Raw genomic sequence first — 21,922 nt, forward strand, 5'->3', positions numbered from 1 at the left:
GTTGCACAATAGAACTAGTTAGAAGCCGAAGAGACCCTTGTAGCACAGCCATCACGGCGACTTGTCAGGGATGTGGTTCCATGAGGAATTATGTAATATCTTTAAAGGCCACAGAGGCCCGAAAGCATCTTTAGTAACAAGGGCAAGCCTCTTTGGCACGTCCCAATGCTCAAAGGGAGTCTAGCCGCACAAAAGCGTCAGAGTATGCCAAGGGCAGAAGCCAGCCAGCCGCTGAGAAGCCCTCGGGCACACACGTGCTCAGAGCTGCCAGCTCCCCGGACACACGGAGCCCCTGCTGACTCAGCCCCACCCCTTAAAAGCATTTCCAGAACTTAGGTTACTACTGCCCTTGGCAGCTCCGCTTCACGCGCAAATACTCGGAGGTTGAAGTTTACGAAATGTGACCTGTTTATCAATGACTAAGTTCCATTAACCTCAGCCTCCAAATGTGAATTCTTACCTCTGGCCCTGGTGGGGCCATCGCAGTGGCCGCCTTTACTGGGGGCGGGCAGTGGGGCAGACGCTGCGGGGGGGGGCATCACAGAATCCTGAGCCTAAGCCACCAAGCTAGGGGCCCCCACACCCAGAAAGTAAACCCGGGGGCTCCTCAAAACGAGGATGGGTTTACAAAACGTTCCCTGAACTTCAGAAGTCCTACTCAGCTGGGGAAAGAGCTGTGGCCTCGAGGACCCTGAAGAAGCAGTCAGAATCAGCAGCGCCTACCCTGAACTCAACCAGGAGACAGGGCGGCTTCCTAGAACCTAGTGTGCCCCCAAAGCAGGAGGGCTGGTGGGGGCCTATGGCAGACAGATCCAGGGGGTGGCCAAGGGATCAGGATGCAGAGGGCATCCCGGGATCGCAGGATTCCCTGGGCACCCCCTGCTCCTTAGGGCGATTTATGGTTCTCCCCACCTAGGTCAGAGAATACTGGGTTTGTCTGGCGTTCAGTCTCTTCGGGTTATTTCTGGAAACCACCGCGTTACCCCTCTCTTACCTTGTTGTTGAATAGGACGTTCACGCAGCTCAGAGGATAAGACGCGAGGCTGAAGTACATCATTAAGAGCCAGGTTTGCACCTGGTGGGGCAGCCTCACTGGGCTCCGGGGGTCATCCGTGTCCCCGCTAGAAGGACAATAAGCAGGAGGGAGAGGGAGCCTGCTGGTGACGGCAGTGACTGGCATTTCTGAAGTCTTACAACTTTGGAATGTGTAGGAAAGAGTTTTATTATATTTTTTTGAGTCGAGAGACATTTTAGAAGGACTGCAGCCAGCACTCACGAAGGTTTTTATGCTGAAAAGAGCAGGATGGGAGGTGCCCTTTGGCCATCATCCTGTCGCCCAGCCTTTTCTCATGCAAACAGGTGGATTTGTTCCCCAACAGCATTTTTTTCTTCTAGAGAAGAGGGTGCTTCTGGCCGGGGAGGGCCAGCAGGCGCAGGAGAGGACGTGGTCAGTGAGCAGGAGGCACGGGGCGCTCCCTGGCAGGGTCCAAGCAGGGCTCCGACTTTCCCAGGCCTCGGCAGCTGACAGCCCTGCCTTCTCTTTTCTCAGATATTGAAAGCGGGGCCTGTCCAACGAGTAGATTAGGAAAGGATATGGGAACTTGTTCCCCATACTTTGAAGCAGGGAAAAAGAGCCTTGTTGTGAAGAGAAGAAACAAAACCTGTTTGGTGACTTGTCATTTCAGTGAAAACACAAACCTCTCACAGGTGAGCGTTCCCCACGCGCCGCCTCCCCTTCCTCCTGGATCACAGGTGGGGGGAAGAAAACACTGAAAAACTACCTCTGCTCCTTCAGAGGACATGGTAACTTGGTGACAAACGTTTCAGAAAAAGTTTCTTGATAAGAGTAAATTGTTTTCATATTTATCTTGTTTTTCTCTCTTCATTCCTCTTGAATAAACAGAAAGAACTGATTTCTTAGGTCATCTGCATAAAAAAACATAACCATCAAATCCTCTGAAAGGTCAAATTCCTCACAGCCAGAGCTGTGGGAATTCAGTAAAAAAAAGAATACCATTCTTTGTATTTTTCTTTTCCATTATGGTTTATTACAGGATGTTGAATATAGTTCCCTGTGCTGTACAGTAGGATCTTGGTGTTTATCCATTCCGTATATACTAGTTTGCCATCTGCTAATTGCAAACTCCCAATCCATCCCTCCCCTACCCCACCTCCCGCTGGGCAACCACAAATCTGTTCTCTGTGTCTGTGAGTCTGTTTCTATTTCACAGATGAATTCATTTGTTTCATATTTTAGATTCCACATGTAAGTGATATCATATGGTATATGTCTTTGTCTGACTTACTTCACTTAGCATCATAATCTCTAGGTCCATCCATGTTGCTGCAAATGGCATTATTTCAGAGAATACAGTTCTGAATCCATTCCGTATATACTAGTTTGCCATCTGCTAATTGCAAACTCCCAATCCATCCCTCCCCTACCCCACCTCCCGCTGGGCAACCACAAATCTGTTCTCTGTGTCTGTGAGTCTGTTTCTATTTCACAGATGAATTCATTTGTTTCATATTTTAGATTCCACATGTAAGTGATATCATATGGTATATGTCTTTGTCTGACTTACTTCACTTAGCATCATAATCTCTAGGTCCATCCATGTTGCTGCAAATGGCATTATTTCAGAGAATACAGTTCTGATTTTTTTTTTTTTTTTTTTTTTTTTTTTAACAAATAAAAAGGTCAATCAATCCTCAGGGTTCCGTAAGGCCTGACTTATTAACTCCATGAAGCTCTTCACGAAAACTTGTTTCAAATGGGGAGCCTACATTGGGAGCTACCCATCAGGAACTCTGAGTAAAGAATCCTGTATTGTTGAAGTCAGGGGGTGGGGGGAAGAGAGCAAGAATGCAGCTCTGGGGGAGCCCTCTGCGTCTTGAGAGACTCTTGAGAGACTCAGAGACGCTGGAGGGACACCCGCACCTCTGCCGTTTCTCCCCCACAAGCCTTATAAGAGGAGAATGACCCTGGGGAGAGAAAAGCGAAGATCAACATTTCTACCAATTTTGCGAAGATAAGCACGCACGCTAGCCAAATAGAGTAGTAGGAGGAGGAGGGCACTGGACCAGACTCTGTTACCCAGGTAACTGCAGGGCATTACCCTTTGCAGATGAGACTGTGGTTTGGCCATTTGAACATACCTGCCTAAAAGCAGAGGAGAATTTTTTTTCCTGATTTTAAGTATTAAGGTAAAGAGTTTCATCTTTATCTTAATGGAGACTAAAATGGACTGATTTACAAGCATCACTTGAAAAAAACAAACAAACTGAGCACTTAAGATTCATCTTTCCTTTTCGTTACAAGTTTGCTTTGAAATATGGTCCTTAAGATTCCCTTGAAGATGACCCTTTAAGAACGTCCTATCACAGAGTTATTGCAAGGAAACAAATGCCCCTTAGAAAACAAATGTTTTTGTTAAGGTGATACATACGAATATAGGTTAGTTCATAAGCAGCTATAATTTGAACCTTGTACAAAATATATGGCTTTAATTACTAGGGTTTTGGGCACAAGAAATGGCCAGAGTAACAGTCAGTATAATTATGAATAAGTAGGTAGAAAAGATTATGAATAAACAGAAGGAAAGGATATAACCATTTAAAAGAAAATACCTGAGAATAAGTATAAAATGCAAAAAACAAAGTTGCTTATACTTAAGATAGATCTCTAAATTTATTTTTCAAAAATGCCATTATGAGAACAAATATACTAACATATAGTCAAGTTCACCTTAATCACAACGAAGTCATAGGATAAGAAAAAAAGAAAGAATCCTCAAATATAAGGGATATTTAAAATGTTAGCCATATCAAGACCCTCTATTTTTAAACACTGTGTAACATGGCATCTCGCTATATAAAAAGGAAATAACAGGGCCCAAGAATCCTTTAAACAAATCCAACATAAACAGGAGTAAAATAAAGACTATTTTTAAGAACCTGTAAAATCAAAGCACCTATTTAAATTAAGACCATCAAGGATCTATGAGATTATTTCAGGAGGACAAGGCCTGGGCGAGACACTAAATACTGTTGTTCTAAGGAGAACATTACAATCATTTTATGTAACTTACAAGGCAAATTAATACTATGAAAAACGTCCTTCACAGCACATTTAGAAGTTTGAGTTTAAATAATACTCAACAGGAAAGAAACAGATTCTGTGACAGTGGCTGAGACATACAACAAAAGGGTGTGACTTTCAAGTGTGGTCCTTCCGGGTCTATTTTAAGAGGTTTTAGACTCCAGCCTGAAATAGTTTTGATAATAATGCTTGTGGCTACAACTCAGCACGTAAGTCATTGTCTGGGACAAAACCAGTTCTTTTCATGCTGTGTAACTTAGTTTGCTGTTTTTTCCCTTTTAAATTAATCCTGAGATCTTGCTCACAGAACATGGGGGATGTTAAGAATCTTTTGTTTCCTTCTGTTTACCAGCCACCTTGGAACATGCAAAACTAAAATTAGGTGATAAATTAAAATTAGGTGATAAATGACATCTTTAAAAGCATACTTCACTAACAAAGGAACTCTCTTGCTTAGCTGGAAGCTTATTTGGACTATTACTTTAATTGGGAACAGAACACATTGAGGAAAAAGCACTTTGGTTCACCGAAAAGTTATGGAGATGTGTCCTTAAAAGACTTCCTTATTAGGAAGTAACAATTTCTATGTCATTATCTCAATACTGAGATGGCTTGTGTATCAAAAGAATAGGAAGTGCTTGCATCCTGTAGTTATGTAATAGGGTTTTAAGAAGTTTATATATATGTAATAATGAATGTGTGTGTGCACACCATCTATATCTGTATATAACATATATGTACCTATAAACACGTATTATGTACATGTATATACACAGTACGCGCTCATATATGTATCTCCCAGTAACACAGACTCTGTAGTGTGATGAGACTTAACTTTCTTAAAACTACCACCTTTTCCAAACTCAACCTTTCCATTCCACTCCCATAACTCAACGTTACAGTAAATTATACTCTAAAGGCTTCAATTTTCAAAAAAAAAAACAAACCTGGGCAAACCAAATTAGACCAAGAAACAAAGGCGTATTTAGACTAACATACTGTCTTTCACCTTTCAAAAACAAACAAAAAACCAAAACAGTATTTTAAGACACTATGAAAATTGAACAAGCACTTCTTTATTTTCTTGGAAAGGAGGGGACGGTCCCTTTCTTAGAGAAACCAGTATGAGAGATCTAAACTGGCTTTCGTGTCGTGCACTTCGGATAAAAGGTTAGATTAGAGACTCAATAACAAAAAATTCAGACCCAATCACCCTCCTCCTAGATCCAAAAAACATATGGCATGTACAAATCATTGAAACCTGTAGGTGTTCAAGGTTATTCTCCGAGCTCTTGGAAACGGGAAGATGTGGTTGCGTGATGCTCTCGTTCGGAAGGATGTCCCAGCTCGGATGCGGGCCAGAGCGGGGCAGACAGTCGGCTGACTCTTGGGCCCCCATCGCGGGTCCTCCACGGGGTTCCGCAGTCTGGGCTTTGCTACTGCGCTGTGCGCATGCGCACACCCGTGTTCGGCCACACGTACCTGGTCACCCTAATTCCCCCAGCGCCGCCCACTCTCCGTCACAAGTTCTCCTTCAGGAGGCCGAGCTTCCGCAGGGCCTCCCGACGGGCCTCCTCCGTGGAGCCCCGGCCCGAGAACTGGACAGTGATGCCCTGGGGTCTGAACCCCACAGCCCGGGGGAGCGAGCCCGACCGCTTCCTGGCGTCCTGGCCATAGTCCGGCTGCCGGGGCGCAAGTTTGCTGGGGAGGGCCGGGTCCGGACGGAAGGTGACCGTCTTCCCTGTAGAGACAAAGGGCCCGGGATGGCTCTTGAGGATGTCGTGGAGGCTCTGGAAGCCGTTGGCCATCGGCAGGGGCTGTTCCGTCTGCACGCCTCTGGACTGCTGGCCGCCGTGCGCCCCTGCCCGCGCGGGAACAGCCTCCCGGGCCGGGCCCGGCTGGCTCTGCTCCGGGGAGACGCTTCTCCTCTGCTCGGCGGGCTCGCTCCTCCGGGCCCGCTCCTCCATCTCCCCCACGGAGAGGAAGGAGACCCCATTGATGTTGGCCAGGACCTGGGCTTTGCGCTCCTGCACGTTGACCGCGGCCTTGGAGATGGTCTTATTGAAGTCCTTCCCCGCGCTGTTGGTCACGCTGATGTTGCTCGGGAAGCGGTGGCTCTTGGGCGCCGGCTGTGCGGCGTGTCTGTGCCACAGCGAGTGGTCTCCGTGTCGAGGGGCCACGGAAGTCAGCGTCCTCCATCCTGCAGGCCTGCCCTCTTTGGACGGGGATGTGGGCGAGAGCCCTTCGCTCCCTGCCAGCTTCTCAGACATCTTCTGGGCGATGACGAGCGGAGTGGGAACCGAGCGGGCCAGTTTGGGGTGCTCTGCCGGAGGAGGAGGGGGCTCTCTCCCCGGCTGGGCCGGGGCTGCCGCGGGGACAGGGCCGGGAGGCGGCAGGGGCAGGGCCTCGGGGCCTGGGGGGTCTGGCGGGGGAGACGTCTCAGCATCCTCTTTCCCGAGGACAGGGGTGTCTTCCTTTCCAACAGCGCCAGCCCCTGAAAAGTAGCAAGGATCCTCAGAAGCTACCACCGTATGCAGAAATAAATGCATCACGTTTCCTTTTCACTGAAGTTACAAAGGTCTCAAAGGGATTCAATACCAATTTCAACAGTACCTCTTGTAAGCTAAACTCCCTCTACCCTATTCCCTGGACTAGCGAAACAGAACATAGTATATAATTCTCATAATCACCTGATGAGAAAGAATGAATTAGCAGTGGTGAAAGATGTGCAAGCCAGAAACAGTCAGTACCTGGGAAGCATATGGTAAAAGCAAGTTTCTAAGGAGCCATCATCCTGAGACATGTAACAGGAGGAAACAACAGCTCACCTTACGGGGGATTTTACAAAGGGGAAATGGAGGCTGGGAAGTTTGTGGTACCCACCAACCCCTCCCTCAGGTCTTTCTAGATGAAGGATAATTGGATGTGTCACTTTCCTCTAGAAACAGAAATGTTTCCTGACAGCCTCCAGTACAGTTTAATACACCAGCCTATGATTCTTTACTATATCCTAACATACGTGATCACAGATCACCTAACACTCTTCTGCGCTAGTATTTATACACCTGTGTCTGCTGCAAAATTGGGAGCTATGTATTATATTTATCTTTGTATCCTCAGAATCTCACACAATGCCTGACACACAGTGGGCACTTAAAGTTGTTATGACAACATCATGTTAGAGAATTGATGGGCAAGTGGTTTACTTTCAAAAAAATGTTTTCCTTGGCACAATTATATGATCTGACATTTTTAAGGGATCAGTGGTTCAAATTAATTTTAGGAACTAAACTTCAAAGAAGAAGTGATAAAACGGGGAAGTTCATATTAAGTCTCTTCTTTGAAGAGATGGCTGCAAACTCAGCCCCATATGTGGAACATATAACCAACAGTACATGAAATTCTGTGTAATACACAGCCTTGCTTACAAAAAATAAAGGGGTAGGGATATATTTCTAGAGGCTTGTGACAAATGGAAGTATTTTGTAGTCAACAGAGCAAAGATATTTTCCCTCCTATTTTTCCCTCATCTTTTCCAATCCTTATCCCCTTGTCCACATTTCCAATATCTTTTCCAACCAGGAAAAAAAAAAAAAATTGGAAGAACGTTTTCTCCTTGTCCATGTCCCTCTGGTTCTATCACAGAACTCAAGGGGCAAAAAGCACACCTCTCCTCTGATGCCACCCTGAATCAAGCAAACTCTACAAAGCAAATGCTGAGCTGAATTTTTGTTCTTATCATTTTTGTTTTCCTGAACCAGCTGACTTTTCAGTTCAAACACTCCCACCTTGGAATAGGGGTATAATCTTGCACAAGAATTGAGATTCAACCTCAAAGGCTAACGTACAAGTCCTTTGTGTATTTTCTTTGTAGAATGGGATTGTTTCCTGAAGCCATTTCCAGTTTTCTTTTTTCTTTCATCCATGTATGCAATGTTTGTTTGCCCAATTAGTCTCATTCTTTATTCTCGCCCTTTTGAAATTTCCCTTCCATGTGTTTTCATCCTAATATGCCATGAAAGCACCTACTTGGTTGGACAATCAGACTACCAGGAGGATGCTTCTACCCTGATCAGCCCCACGAGCTACTATACTGGCTGGAAACACAGAGAACACGACAGAAAGGAGGGCCTCTGTGTCTTGTACTACACGACAAGCCACGTCAGAGGTGGGGGACCTGTTCTCTGGTCCTCACCTGCTGCCTCCGTCACATCCCGAAGGCTCTCGGGTTCCCCGGCTCCAGGGCCCAGCTGCACTAAGTCCACGACATCCTCTGGCTCGGAGGGACCAGAAGCGCTCTCTTCCAGAGACCGCGGAGAGTGGCACCGAGCATCACCATCACACAGCACCTGTTCCTCAAAGTTGTCTTCCAGGGAATCAATCGTCTCTTCAAAAAACAGGAGGACGTCCTTTTCCTCATGTGTGAGGTACTTCAGGCTCTCATCATCCTGTACAAAAGGTTTGGACATGAGGAATAAAAGCAACAGTGGTTTCACTGAAGGGAAAAAACCCCACAACAATGTAGGGGTCAATACAGAGCCTGGGGTGGAATTCAAGGCACCCTCCAATTTCCCGCCTGGGGAAAGTGCACCATGCAGGCAACCCTGCTGGCACACCTCTGCCTGTGTGTCCCTCACCATTCGACTTGCATGAGAAAGAAGTTTGTCCAAAAGGTGTAGCAGATTACGGATCTTAGACACTTTTGTTCCTCGTGAGTCAACGACAAGAAAGCAATTCTTCAGTATCTCCTTGGAAGAGGTCTTTTCAACTTACTGCTAACAGATATGCTTGGTTTCCCCGTAATAGCAATGGGGGGATCTTTAGTTAAAGACAGTGGAGTGAACTCACATATTTACCTCCTCTCCCTCCAGAAACCTCACTAAAACAAAAATGGGCTTTATCTTTTTTTAAAGATACAAGTCACAAAAACAAATATAATAGGAAATGAGGTGATAGCAACAACATTTGGGAAGGTAGACAGCAGAAGGACAGGTGGTGACTGACTCAGAGGACCCAAGAAAGGTGAATTTTAGTCAGCAGCTGGGGGTGGGGCCGGAATCAACCTGCTGTGGCATGGAGAGCCCTCACAAGGCTCAGCACAGCGTCGGGGAGGTGCTGGGCAGTTCTGGGAGTCTGGCTAAGATGACATTGAAAAGAGCAGAACCGGACGAGAGTCTCTTTCAGAAGCAATCCGGTCACCCAGGCAGAAAACTAGATGTTTATTCTTAAAGAAGGTAAAGCCGGGGGGCATCAAGCCAAGTTCGTGGTAAAGAACCAATCTGAAAACTGGGAGTCAGGGAATCAAACTGACCCTCTGGACAGAGGATTGGAAGGGTCTTCTCTGGGGAAGTGAATGGTCCAAGAGCCAAGAGGTGGACACCTTGGGCTCCCCAAGGAAACACCTCAGCAAGATCACTCTACCAGTGAAATCGCGGCCAACAAACCCCAGCACAGAATTCTTAATCAGTTTCTTAACATTCTACTCTTAAGTGTGTTCATATAGCTAATGATCACCAAGCAGCTGAGAAAAACCTTTAACATGAAAGACACATCAAAACAAGATAAGAAGGAAAAAAAGGCAACTTACAAGAAACAAACTATGCAGAATGGTGAAAATTCCAAAAAGATGATCATGAACATCCTCAGAGGGATCAGAGGAGAGACTGAAACCATAAACAAGAATCTGATGCTATTTTTAAAAACTAGAAGACAGAAAAGAGCTCTTAGAAATTAAAACCATGACAGAAAAAAAATGAAATAGAAGCCTAGAGATAAAGTAGAGAAACCGGAAAAGTACAACAAAAAGTCCAAAAAAAATTTTTAAGCAGAAAACTAGAGAATACGAGTGGGAGGGCCAACATCTGAATAATGTGTTCCAGAAAGAGGAATGAGGAAAAATAGAGGGGAAGAAATGATCAAAGTAAACAAGTAAAATTATTCAAGGAAATGTCCTGAAACAGAAGGATGTGAGTTTCCAGATCAAAGGGTCCTTAGAATAACCTGATGAACAGGAATAAAACAGACCTATGCCAAGCCCCATCCCTTGAAATTTCAGCCATGGGAGATGAGGCGAGATACTAAAAGCTTCCCAGAGTGGAAAACGGGTCACATAACAAAACATCAGGAGTCAGAACAGCAACAGACTTCTCAGCAGCAGCTTTGGAAGCCAGAAGACAATGTTATGATTCCTTTAAAATTCCAGATGAATTCAGAACTAGAATTCGTACATAATCAAGTTAAAGTTAGAGTAGAATAATGGTGTGTGTGTTTTTGTAAATTTATTTATTTAATTTATTTATTTTTGTCTGCATTGGGTACTCGTTGCTGCTTTCTCCAGTTGTGGCGAGCGGGGCCTACTCTTCCTCGCAGCGTGCGGTCTTCTCATTACGGTGGTTTCTCTTGTTGCGGAGCACGGGCTCTAGGCGTGCGGGCTTCAGTAGTTGTGGCGCAGGGGCTCAGTTGCTCTGCGGCATTGGGATCTTCCTGGACCAAGTCTCGAACTTGTGTCCCCTGCATTGGCAGGTGGATTGTTAACCACTGCACCACCAGGGAAGTCCCAATAATGGTGTTTTTAAGACACACAAGGTCTAACCAGCAGATCTCCCATGCGTGCCTTTCTCAGGGAGCTACTGCGGGGTGTGGAGGTAGGGCTATTCCCCTAGACAAGGGAGGAACCAAGAAGAAAAACCTGGGAGCCAGAATATAGGAGAGAATGAGAGAAAGCGGAGGGAACTCCAGGATAACAGTGCTGTCCCCAGGATGTCAGCTGTGCAGTGAACAACCAGCCTAGTTCAGAGCTAGCCATGGGGCCACACAGAACGTGAACAAAGCAAGCAAATAAAACCAAAGCAATTATCAACCACAGAAAAAACTAAAAGTTATGAGACAAAGCATGTATCTGTGAGTCAATTCCTCTATAGCAACACACACACACACACACACACACACACACACACACACACACAGAGGTATACTAATTATATCAGTATTTATGGGAGCAAGAAAATGAGAAATCACCTAAAATGTCCAACAATAAAGGTATGGTTGAACAAATCAGGGCACATTCACAGATGGAATATTATACAGCCATTTTAAATGGTGTTTTCAAAAGAATATAATGTTAAGTGAAAAAAAAATGCAGATAAGCAAGAGTTGCCTCGATTTAATTATCAATATATGCATACTTCATATATCCACAAATACAAAAAGTAATGAAAGGATAAAATGTCGATAGTGGGGGAAAATGAAGGTAAATAACAAATAGGAATGAGTTACAAGTCGTTGCCTCCAGTGAGTCGGAAATGGAGGCAGGGGTACAAGTAAGACTAATGCTTTTTATAAACCTTATAAAAGTATTTGAGTGTCTATGATGAAAATAAATTTTGATAAAACAACAGGAAAAAATATAGTGGAAGCAAAGGTGACTAAGAGTTGGTCCATGTGGTATAGAATAATGCACTTCATACCGTGATCTGAGAGGTCTTCAAATGCCCACCTATCCAGGCCCATCACAGAGCCTGCAGTGTCCAGAGGTTTAGAGACTTTTCTTTAGTTTCAGGCACCATATATACTTGTTTGGGGGATGATTAGCACAAGAACACATGCAGATTTCTCAAACTAGCTTGGCCATGTTAGCTGAATCCTGAAGGAAGTCCACTCAGGAAAAGGGGACTGTCCATGGCATGGGTTCAGTAAACAGGAATAACAGAATATTGCTGGGGAGAGATACCTACAGCATGGCTTAGGTAGCAGAACAGAACACTGCTGGGAAGAGAAGCAATATATACCTACATACAACTGCTGGGTCATAAGATACGTGTCTGCTTTGGTAGACATAGCCTAACAGTTCTCCCAGGCGGCTGGACCAACACACACTGGTTGGTGCATGGCGCTGCATGTGGTAGCATCCCCTGATTTTCAGTACATTCCCAAGCAGACAGCAGTGTTGAGATTTTTTTCCTCATAATACTTAACTGGCTGTTTGGAGAGCCTCTTATGAAATGCCTGTTAAGTCTTTTGCCTATTTTTCTATCAAGTTGTCTTTAAAGAAATAATTTGTAGGAGTTCTTTTATGCATACGTGATACAAATCCTTTGTGGGTGTATTTATTGCAAATATTTTTTCCTACCCAGTGGCTTGCTTTTTCTCTCTGTTAATGGGGGTCTTCTGGTGACTAGTCCTTAATTTTAGTGTAGTACAATGTATCAGTCTTTTCTTTAGAGATTTTTGTGTCCTATTTAAGACACCACTACCTACTCTATGGTCATGAAGACGTTCACCTGCTTTTATTTATTCTAAAAGCATGGTTGGGGCTTCCCTGGTGGCGCAGTGGTTGGGAGTCTGCCTGCCGATGCAGGGGACACAGGTTCGTGCCCCAGTCCGGGAAGATCCCACATGCCGCGGAGCGGCTGGGCTCGTGAGCCATGGCCGCTGAGCCTGCGCGTCCGGAGCCTGTGCTCCGCAACGGGAGAGGCCACAACAGTGAAAGGCCCGCGTAACTCAAAAAAAAATAAAATAAAATAAAATAAAAGCATGGTTGTTTATAAACTTCCATACTTAGTGCTACAATTCATCGGAATGAACTTTTGTGTATGGTGTGAGGTCACAATTCGCTGTTTCCTACACTGATACCCAACTGTTCCAGCAAAACTGCTTGAAAAGACTATCGTTTTGGGACTTCCCTGGTGGCTCAGTGGTTAAGAATCTGCCTGTCAATGCAGGGGAGAAAGGTTCGAGCCCTGGTCCAGGAAGATCCCACATGCCTCGGAGCAACTAAGCCTGTGCGCCACAACTACTGAGCCTGTGCTCTAGAGCCCACGAACCACAACTGCTGAGCCTGAGTGCCACAACTACTGAAGCCCATGCACCTAGAGCCCATGCTCTGCAACAAGAGAAGCCACCGCAATGAGAAGCCCGCACACCGCAATGAAGAGTAGCTCCTGCTCGCCACTAGAGGAAAGCCTGTGCGCAGCAACGAAGACCCAATGCAGCCAAAAAAAACAAGACTATCGTTTCCCCACTGCAGGTCCCCTTGGTTGTAAATCAGGTGACAGGTCATGAGTCCATCTGTTTCTAGATTCTCTTTTCTGTTCATTTGTCTACTTGTCTGTTTGTACAATGATAAAACACTGTTTTAATTATAACATTATAGTATGTCCCGAGTTTGAAGCCCTCCTGTTTTGCTGTTCTTCTTTAAGTCTGTGCTGGCCCTTTTTATTTCCAGTATCAGCTGGTCAGTTTCCATATACACATAAATATACACACACACCCATGCTGGGATTTTTATTGGACTTCATGGAAGTTCTTCAAATTGAGTAGAACTGATGTCTTACAATATTTTTTCTATCCGTATGGTATACTTATTTAGATTAGTGGCTCTTACAGTGTGGTCCTTCACCCAGCAGTGGCAGCAGCACCCACGAACTTGTTAGAAATACAAATTCTTGGGCCCCATCTCAGATCTACTGAATCAGAAACTTTAAGGGGTTGGGCCTTCAATCTCTTTCAACAGACCCTCTGGGTAATACTGATGAACTAACTTTTGATATGCCTTGATCCGGTTCTTTATTTTTCTCTCAATAATATCTTGTAATTTCCAGTGTAGAGATTTTACAGACTTTGTTATCTCTCCTCTTAGGTATTTGATGTTTTGTGATGCTATTAGAAATGGCATCACTTTGAACATTTTCTAAATGTTTCTGGTCTATAGAAATACAGGATATACTGACCTTGAAATAAGCAAATTTAACAAATTTGCTGCATAGTACTAACAGTTTATCTGTAGGTGCTTTTCAGTCTTCTACATAAACAGTGGTGTCTATAAATGAGAGGTTTTTATTTCCTCCTTTCCATTCAACATGCCTTTCATTTTCTTCATTCTGCCCTATCATACCACCAGGGTCCTCCAGTTAGCTGAACAGAAGTGGCATCTTCGTCTTGTTCCCAGTGTTGGGGAGAAAGCTTTCAATATTCCACCATTCAGTGTTTGCTGTAGGTTTTTAAAAGATGATCTTCATCAGATTAAGAAAGCTCTCTTCTATTCCTAGTCTCCTAAGTGTGTTTGTCTTTAAAATAATGAATGGGTTTTGAACTCCGTCAAAGGTTTTTTCTTCATTTATTGCAGTGGTTCTCAGCTGGGGATGATTTTACCCTCCCTGGGGCATTTGGCAATGTCTGGAGACAATTTTAGTTGTCACAATTTTCTCATTTATTCTGTTAATGTACTGAAGTATGGTGATTGATTTTCAACTATTAAACCAACCTTGCATTCTTGGAATAAGTCCAACTTGGTTGTGATGTTATTAGCCTTTTTATACAACACTGAATCTGATTTGCTAACATTTTGTTTAGAATTTTTGCATATATCTCCACAAGACAGATTATGATTTTCCTTTCCTTATAATCAGATTTTGTATGGATTTCCGTTTTTAAGTTTGAACTTAGGAAACAGTGTGCCCTTAGATTTTAGTTCATGGCATATCTTTCTGTTCCACTTCTTTTGAGATTGGGTGGGGCTGCGGGGGAACAGAGTGATTTTAAGGAAAATTTTTCTCCAGTTCAAATTGTAACAGTTTCGTATTAACTAGATCTCTGTAAGTTTATCAGTTTACATATCTAGCAGTTGTGTAGCCCTTAAGAACTTCAATTTTTCCCTCTAATAAGAGGATCCGTGTGAAGGCACATTAGAAGAGTAGCAGGATACTACAGGGGAAAATGGGCACAGGCGTTCCTTATTTAATACTTTTTATTGAGCACTGAACCAAAGAAGAGAGGAATAGGTTTTAACAAAAGAACAAGGGTTAAAATCTTATAAGTCCTTCATGTCTACAGAATATGTGACTAATGGGTTTACACTTTATTCTGAGAACTCCAGGATCTGGCCCTACCTACATTTTAAATTTATTTATTTACTTACTTACTTTTGGCTGTGTTGGATCCTCGTTGCTGCGCACAGGCTTTCTCTAGTTGCAGCAAGCAGGGGCCACCCTACTTACCTTTTAAATGTCACTCCTACTCCTCTCCCCTTTATACTCTATAGCAGTAGTAAACTTTTTCTGTAAAGGGCCAGATAGTAAATATTTGGGGCTTTGCAGTCTTAATGGTGGCAACTATTCAACTCTGTCAACGCAGTGTTAAAGTTACAGGTGATATGTAAATGAATGAGCTTATTAGCTTTGTTACAATAAAACTTTATTTACAAAAACAGGCAGGGGGCCACATTTAGTCCACAGAGTGAGGTTTGCTAATTCTTGCCCTATAATCAAATCAAATAACTTGCTATTTCCTAGACCTGTTTCTCTGTCAGCAATGCCCATGACTGCACAGCCACATCTCACCTGTCCTTCCTGGTCCAATTTAAATGTCAACACACCTCCAGCCTACCCCCATAGCACCCACTGAATCATGCATTCAAATATTTGAGCATCTAGTAAGCATCAGGCAATGTATATACGAGGGTGTAAATAATGTTCTTGCTGTCTGGTTTAGCCCGTCTAATGAGGGCTTCAGACAAGAAAGTAGACAAAATGGCTATGACAAGGTGACTATGGCGAGTTAGGGAAACATAGTATGGGTGTCAATTCACACTTTTGGGGCAGGGGTTCTGATATGGAAAAACTCTGGAGATGAAATGATTGTCAATAATCTGAAAGAAGTGGGCGAGAGTTAAACAGAAAGGGACCAGGGGTAGTTAGTTACGTATTTTGTAGAGATCACATTGGCTATAGTGTGGAAAATAGGAAACAGTATGGATAGCTGAATATGGAAACAATTTAGACAAACGTTAAAAGTCACCTAAAGTAGAGCCATGGTGATGGGAACAGAGAGAAACAGATGAAGTTGAGGGTTATTTAACAGGAAGAATCGACTCTTCGTATAAATTTTTTTTTTTTTTTTTTTTTTTTGTGTTACGCGGGCCTCTCACTGTTGTGGTCTCTCCCGTTGCGGAGCACAGGCTCCGGACGCGGGCCTCTCACTGTTGTGGTCTCTCCCGTTGCGGAGCACAGGCTCCGGACGCGCAGGCTCAGCGGCCATGGCTCACGGGCCCAGCCGCTCCACGGCACGTGGGATCTTCCCGGACCGGGGTGCGAACCCGTGTCCCCCGCAACGGCAGGCGGACTCTCAACCACTGCGCCACCAGGGAAGCCCTAAAATTCTATTTTTTACTGTAGTTGTTCATCACCCATGCATTTCACCTTTGCTGGACTTTATATGTAGAGGAAAGAGCCATGTCTGAGGCATCTGTGAACTCTGCACAGAACTGAGAGTTTGTCTCGTGTCCAGGATGCAGTCACTGTAACCGCAGTGTCAGCTGCCTCCTCACCATGTAGGTCTGTCTTGGCCCTCTGGCCACCAGAACACGAAACTTTCATAAAAAATCCAGCGATGCTACTTGTTTTGTGATTTTTCCAGACTTATTGCGGGTTGGCAGGGGGCGCAGAGCATCCTGCCTCCTCTTTCCTCCTCTTTCCTCTTAATCTAGCCTGAGTCTTGCTAGGTTACCCCACGCCCATCATTCAGCACACACCACACCAACCCTGCTCCTCCCAGAGCCACACTAAGACATTTCGCATTTTTCTTCTCTCCACGCAGAGAAGTTCAGCTTGGTGATTCAACCACCACCACGACAAAAAACCCTGCAAGTCTAAAATGAGTAGGGCTCTTAGCATGACAAAGATCCCTCTAGTTAATAATTACAACCACCATGGATGTTGTTAGGGTGACGTGATAATGGTAACCGGAACCAAAAAAGTCTTAGCCCCAACTATTTGTTGAATTAAACGTCTTGGGGAAATAAATTAATGCTCTCTACCCTTTTCCTCCTACTTTGACCTTCCCAACTCAGTGTTTCAATAGGGTTATTCCCAAGATTTTAGATAATCTATTGATACTTTGGCTGGGTATAATGATTTCTCTTTGGTTAGACAGACAGTAGAATTAAATAGGCAACTGACCTGTAACATGCCGTCAGCTTAAGACACACTCCCATTTACCAATTAAGTGAGCGGCAAAAGTGAGAATAGGGTATATAAACCCCGCACGTCCGATCCAACCTCAAAGCAAGGAGTCCCAACGTAAGATTTCATTTGGAAAATAAGCTTAGAAAGGGAAGCTCCTATTCAACCATTTTATGTTGTGTGACAAACTACAGGACTCACGGGCTGACACATGCAACACGGAGATCAGTCAGTCCAGCTCCCTCACCTGAAGGTGTGAAAACCGGGTGCAGAGGCAATGTAATGACTTTCCAAGGGTCGCACAACTATTTTGTAGAGTGGTCAAGGCCAGAACCAGTTCTCTGCTTGCTTTCTGTTCTGTTCTACTTATATCCCTTTCTTTTTATAAATTTATTTATTTATTTTTGGCTGCATTGGGTCTTCATTGCTGCGCGTGGGCTTTCTCTACTTGCGGCGAGTGGGGGCTTCTACTCTTCGTTGCAGTGCGCGTGCTTCTCACTGCGGTGGCTTCTCTTGTTGTGGAGCACGGGCTCTAGGCGCACGGGCTTCAGTAGTTGTGGCACGCGGGCTCAGTAGCTGTGGCTTGCGGGCTCTAGAGCGCAGGCTCAGTAGTTGTGGCACGCAGGCTCAGTAGTTTTGGAGCACAGGCTAAGTTGCTCTGCGGCATGTGGGATCTTCCCAGACCAGGGCTTGAACCCGTGTCCCCTGCATTGGCCGACGGATTCTTAACCACTGCGCCACCAGGGAAGTCCCCATAAATCAGTTTTAACCAGGCTGGTCAGCGATCAGAGCCCCAGGTCCTGGCAGACTCAGATTCTTGCATCGTCAGCTATCCAAGGTGTCTCTCGAGCGTTAGAGGCTGGAAAACAGGCTGGGTGACTTGTTCTTGATCAGCCTGGCCTTGAGTCTTGACCTAAGCGGCAGGGCCAAATACGCCGTGGACTCTTGCCTAATTCCCCAAACAAGAAGCTGCCCTCCAAATGAACCCGGACTCTGCCTGTACCTAGGAGAGGAAAGGAAGCAGAAACAGAGAAAAGCTGCAGTGCCAAGGGCTGGTGAGTCAGGAATTCAGGGCCAGAAAAGGGGCACGTGGCCCTTGGCGGAGAAAGTTCTGTCTACACCTCTATTCCCAGGAGATGCTGCCGCTGCCTCTCTCAGGTAGGGACGTTAAAGAGGAAGACGTGGGCCTCGGGGAGGAGGCAGAGCCTGAAGGGCAAGGCAGCGAGCACAGGCACATCTGTGGAGCCAGGAAGCAGATGAGAGGTTGCCCGGGGCCTAGGGCAGTTGGAGGGAAGCGGGGAGTGACTGCTAGTGGGCACGGGTTTCTTTTGGGTGATGAAGATATTCTAAATTTGGTTGTGATGATGGTTGCACATCTCTGTGAATCTACTAAAAACCACTGAATGGCATACTGTAATGGGTGAGCCACAGGATATGTGAATTACATCTCAATAAAGCTGTTACAATACATTTAGGGAAAAAAAGCAAGGCAGTGGCCCAGTGGCCCCATGTGAGGAGGGAAGAGAGCTGGCGCCCTGGCCGGGGTGGCCCCTGCTTGACCACTGGTGCTATTGGACAAGAGGTTTGCTAACTCAGTTCCCAAAGAACTAAGGAGAGAGGAAATGAGGATAAGAAAACATAGCAGCTTTCTTGGAAAGGGGTGAATGGAAGAGAACGAACATTTGTCCCTATTATTTGGAAGGTAGTAGGCTGACAGTAGAAAAATTATTTTTAAATTTCCTTTCTATCAATGAAGTTTTTAATGCGCCAGTTTGGGATGTGGAATAAAGGGAAGTTCTTTAAGGCTACAAATCTCCTGATGCTAAAAGAACGGTCTAGAAAACCATCCCTCACCTGTGCTACCCCACCTACCATGCTGACTGCAGGTGATGTCTACAAGCCTCTCAGGGAAACACTGTTTTGCTTCAAGAACTTAGGAGTACATACATTTCTACCCTAATCTATGTATTATGATGGTGAAGAAATAATTTCTAATGTATTCAAACCAGAACATTCAAAACGCCAAATCTACTGCCGTAACTGGAACGCACGCTGCACAAGTCTCCCATGAGGAGGAGGACAGAGTCCCAGACTGGTGCCATCTATCCTCTCCTGCAAAGATGACAGCAAAATTGTCCCTCTAGTCCCGGTGGAGCTCTGAGAGGAACATGGTCCTGGCTGGATGACCAACTCTTACAACAAATGTGACCAGCAGTGATAAAAGTCAGCGATCCTAGACATACCTATGGGAGTACAAATGTGGGACAGGAGATTTGTTTTTAGGCAAATGGCAGAGAGGAAAAAAACCTTTGTTTGTTTGGCTGAACAAAAAAGTCGAGAAGGCTTAAAACACTCATACTAAAATAACCCCCACCTAAAAAAGCCACTGAATTAATTCAGTTCTTAGGCTTTTTTTCCTTTTGTTTTGCTTTTTTTTTAAACAAAGAAATTGGATTTAACGGCAGATTAAGACAACAGTGGTAACTCCTTGTGAAGGAGGAAAAAAAAAAAAAAGAACCAGCAGAACTTATCTGTATCTTCAACCAAAAAAAAAAAAAAAAAAAAAAGAAAGAAAAAAAAAATATTTATTTATTTATTTTTGGCTGTGTTGCGTCTTCATTGCTGCTCACGGGCTTTCTCTAACTGTGGCAAGCAGGGGCTACTCTTTGTTGCGGTGCGCGGGCTTCTCACTGTGGTGGCTTTTCTTGTTGTGGAGCACGGGCTCCAGGCACACGGGCTTCAGTAGTTGCAGCACGCAGGCTCAGTAGTTGTGGCTCGCGGGCTCAGTAGTTGTGGCTCACGGCTCTAGAGCAGAGGCTCAGTAATTGTGGCGCATGGGCTTAGTTGCTCCGTGACATGTGGGATCTTCCCGGACCAGGGCTCGAACCCATGTCCCCTGCATTGGCAGGCAGATTCTCAACCACTGTGCCACCAGGGAAGCCCAGAAAGAAAATTTAAGAAAGATTATGATGGCTAAAAAAATTCTTGAGATGAGTCAAGATGTCTTAACCCCCAACTCTCCCAGGTAGGCGGCCTTGGGTATTTGTTCGGGCAGAATGTGAGTTGATGGTCACATTCTCTTTCTACAAACACCGAAATGATCTCCCTAACACTTGAGCAAGGCTTTATTGACTTAAAAACCCAAAGTGATGAGAGACGCCCCCCAGGAGCTGAAACACAACGTAGGGGCAGCGAGAAGGAAATAGGAATCAGCGTCTTCTGTGCTTCCAGCCCTCTGTGAATGCCACGCTTTACTTTGGCAACCTCATAAGAAAGACCATAAGTGCATGTGGCCTTTCCCACGGTTTCATTACAAGGGCTTAATTACGGTTATTTCTAACTAGTCCCTGTTGTAATTTTTCACTATGGTTAACGTAAACCTCTACTTGTGGCCGGAAAGAGACACAGACAAGCCCGCAGGGGATGAGATATGTGTGCAGTTTTGATTACAGATGGAAAGAATCGTGGCTTTGAAGGACAACGCTGGGCTCCCTGGCCGCCTTAAACTTCTCTGAACTGGCAACGTCATAAAGCGGTCCCGACTGAGAGGGAAACGCCCTAAGTGCGTGGTGTCGGGCGTGAGACCCCGCATAAGCTTGTCACACGTCCCAGAGCTCCGCGTGGCTGTCGTGTCACTGAACTGTGAGTTCCCGAAAAGGTTAAAACCGAGTTTTATTCCATCACCTATCCAATCTGGTATGTAGCAGGCATTTACTGCATGTTTACCGAATTGAACTCTCCTCAAAGCAGTTTAGCTTTGTTTTAAAATAGCTGCTCTGTCCAGGAAGTTTTGGGTTCAATCTGGGGAAGGAGCCAGAGCTGAAAGGACAATGTGGTTACTACTGACCAGCCTGCTTCTCCTTCCCACGCCTCTGTTCTGTGTCTTCTCCTTGAAACTGTCTGGCGACAAGCAGGTCAGATTCCTAGTGTCCTGCTCAGACTTCAGGCGGAGCCAGCCATGGAGACGGCTTCGCCCCCGTTTGCTTTACCTTCTTCTTCCACGACCGATGGGTGAGGCCAAACGACCTCCGAGGCTTTGGAGAAGGAAGGGGTGATCAGGAGCTGACGACCGCTGTCTGATCACAGGCTTATTATGTGACTTGAGGGCTATAAGATTTGTCTGCTAAGGGACCAGGCAGGGTTTCGAGACAGTTCACTGAATATCAAATCTCCAAAAACTTAGCAATGAATTTGGATAATTGGTTTTGCCCAAGTTAGAGACAAAAATGAATAGGAAGTACGCTTGGGGACTTGGGCTGTTTCCAATCCACCCTCAAAGTGGCACACACATTATGAAATTCCTTAATTCCTATGGGTATTGAGAGCATCCCCTCTTTTCAGCTAGTTAAATCATATTCTCTTCTGGAGAATGAACACCCCACCTGCCTAGACAGACACTCTGTGAAGAGCTGTATTTATATGGTGGTCTCTTGTAAACACCCCAAATTCATTTCACAGTCTTGTTTCTTCTAGTTCAGACATCTTATAGCTGCTCTGGTGCCTTCGGTCCCTCTAAAAGGCTCTGTTCCTCTTCTCCCACACCTTCGTGGTAGGGAGTGTGATGCGCCCCCCAGGTCACCCTGGGGATGAAGGACCTGGTCCCCCATCTGTTGGGAATGCTGCTGGCAGGTGGCCCTCAGCTGTCAGTCCCCTTTGGGGACTGTCTCCAACTGAAAGGAACTGTCTTGTCAAGGTCGTGCCTCCCTCCAGGGATGTCCTCATCCCAGGGCTGATGGCGGAGTGGGTATCCAGCCTCCACTCTTGGCCCAGCAGGGCCAGGGCCTCCTGAGGAAGAGCTAAGGCCTCTGTTGGGTCTGCCTCACAGCCCAGCTTCTCTCTCTGCCCAAATCCTGCTTCCTCTTCC

The 21,922-nt window shown here is 45.2% G+C and overlaps 1 protein-coding gene across 2 annotated transcripts in view; it reads right to left on the minus strand.

The window, feature by feature from the left end:
• Nucleotides 1–3,709: 3,709 nt before the first annotated feature.
• The window catches only part of PROSER2 (proline and serine rich 2), a 39,166-nt gene continuing 20,953 nt past the window's right edge, over nt 3,710–21,922 (minus strand). Inside the window, exons 3-4 of one of the 2 annotated variants that reach the window (XM_007129287.4) lie at nt 8,298–8,550; nt 3,710–6,596 (exon numbers count right to left, since the gene is read on the minus strand). In XM_007129287.4, the coding sequence (XP_007129349.2) occupies nt 5,623–6,596; nt 8,298–8,550 (1,227 nt within the window). In that variant the 3' untranslated portion in view covers nt 3,710–5,622. Of the gene's footprint in view, nt 6,597–8,297; nt 8,862–21,922 lie in introns of those variants that run through there. The other variant, XM_024129744.3, reaches the window with a different exon arrangement.

Source organism: Physeter macrocephalus, chromosome 11, assembly GCF_002837175.3.
Source record: "Physeter macrocephalus isolate SW-GA chromosome 11, ASM283717v5, whole genome shotgun sequence".
In the NCBI taxonomy this organism is placed as follows: Eukaryota; Metazoa; Chordata; class Mammalia; order Artiodactyla; family Physeteridae; genus Physeter; species Physeter macrocephalus.